The following is a 1,874-nucleotide window of genomic DNA, read 5'->3' as shown; positions in this document are numbered from 1 at the left end:
TTTTGTGTATTTATTTATTCTCTGCACTATGGCTAGCCCGGTTTAGGGATCGATTGCCCCACTGTAAAAAAACAGGATATCGTCTAGTATTTCCATATTGTTGACATCAGAAAAGACGAGCCGATAGAAAACCTAGCTTTATTATCTCTAGGAAAAGAAGGGCAAATGTCCCTGCACGACCAAAAGGAAGTAGTGACCAAGTCAACTGAGCACAACACGTTGCTGCACGACTGCGCGCAATAGGCCTGCTTATGCGGTGAAGTTGAAGCTACTGCAGGTGGCGCCGGATCCCCTAAGAATGCCGCTGAACCTGAGCTCCTCATTGTCCGCGTCGAACACCAGCAGGTTGTCCTCCAGCTGGTGCGTGCCGATCACCACCGCCGGCCCGTCGTCCGAGCCGCCGCCGGCCGCCATCTCCAGGAACGCGAGGCACATCGTGCGGTCGCCCACCTGCACAAGGGAGTTGCCGCTGTACATCGTCCAGTTGCTCGAGGCCCCCGCGGCCAGCTCCAGCCGGATGATCGGCACGTCCCACCCCATCCGCTTCAGCGGCCTCAGCGACCACCCGTCGTAGCACAGCTTGAACGGCGCCACCTCCGGCACCTTCTTCACGGTCGTCCCTGGCGCGCCGATGGCCGCGTCGAACGCCTGGAGGAACGGGCCGTACACGTCGGAGCGCAAGGCCGTGTACTGTGCCACGGTGCTCAGCGTGACGCCGCCGCGGCCAGTGGCCGGGTCGAGCTCGAGCGCGCGGGGCGGCAGGGCCGCCGGGGTGTCCCCGCTGGTCCAAACCATGGTGATGGCTACGACGGGGATGTAGTAATCGCCGCTGCGCTTGGGGTTCTTGACGAGCGGCGTGCGCCCGATGATGGCTGTTAGCTCCAGGGGGAAGCCCATGAGGTAGATGGTGGTGTTGCCGAACACGGCCACCCCGGGCAGGCACAGCGCGAACCTGCTTCCGAGCCCGCGCCGCGCCGCGAGCTGCGACGGCAGGGACAGCGGCGCACGCGACAGCCCCGCGACGCCTACGGCGCCCGCCGGCAGCGACTGCAGAAGGTTCTCCGGCGCGCACGAGGCCACGGTGGAGAACGACACCGGGTGCGGCAGCAGGCTCCGCCCGTCGGTGGTGTTGGCGGACATCGGGGAGCTCGTGAGGTCCCCCGCCGCGCAGCGGCCGGTGACCGGGTTGCAAGGGTGCGCGGTGCAGGCGCAGTTCGGACGCTTACGGCAGCTCGGCCTCGGCGCCGGCGCCGCCGCCGGGGTGACACCGTCACCGTTGGCGGAGGCGCACTCGCGGGAGCTGCAGGAGAACGTTGGGTGGTCGGACGTGCACGTTGACCAGACGAGCGGGCCGGCAAGGTCCACGACGAGGGGGCCGCTGTCCTGGATGGAGATGGTGTAGAGGGAGGTGGCGGAGTCCCTGGCGAGGGGAGAAACTAGCGGCTTGTACGGTGGCGCGTCGCCGGTCCTCTCCTGCGCTGCGCACCGGCGCACCGCTGCAGGTGATAGCACCAGCAGCATCGATATGGCGAGCGGGAAGATCACGTGGAGATGCATTGGTGAAAGCTTGAGCTGTGACAAACTGTGCTTGGGTGGGGGTTTTATAGTTAGAAAGACCTGCATCTAAAAATAAAATAAAATCTGCATCTCAATTCCGATCCTTGGATGTGCAGCATTGTAAAAGTCCAGCATTAATCTCCATGTTACTGTAGATCCTTTCAAGCATCTCTAGCATACCTTATATGGGTTAAATCCGCATAATAACCGGTGGCATGCAGTTTTAGCCGAAAAAATTGCCTACACTAGACCATGCAAACCCGTAAAATCTGCAATTTTTTTGGATGTGTCTAAGTCTCCGTCGCTTATGTCTCAGT

General features: G+C 61.3%; 1 protein-coding gene across 1 annotated transcript; it reads right to left on the bottom strand.

Moving 5' to 3' along the window:
* Positions 1–249: 249 nt before the first annotated feature.
* On the bottom strand, positions 250–1,557 carry LOC124648784 (chitinase CLP-like). The gene has a single exon (XM_047188492.1). The coding sequence runs from the start codon at positions 1,555–1,557 to the stop codon at positions 250–252; it is 1,308 nt and encodes a 435-aa protein (XP_047044448.1).
* Positions 1,558–1,874: the final 317 nt, after the last annotated feature.

Source organism: Lolium rigidum, chromosome 4 (genome assembly GCF_022539505.1).
Source record: "Lolium rigidum isolate FL_2022 chromosome 4, APGP_CSIRO_Lrig_0.1, whole genome shotgun sequence".
Lineage (NCBI taxonomy): Eukaryota > Viridiplantae > Streptophyta > Magnoliopsida > Poales > Poaceae > Lolium > Lolium rigidum.
Note: the sequence above shows the minus strand (reverse complement) of the source record. Positions and strands in the feature narration are given on the sequence as shown.

Excerpts from the sequence above, each read along its gene's own strand:
- LOC124648784 (XM_047188492.1), bottom strand. The coding sequence starts at position 1,557 with ATGCATCTCCACGTGATCTTCCCGCTCGCCATATCGATGCTGCTGGTG.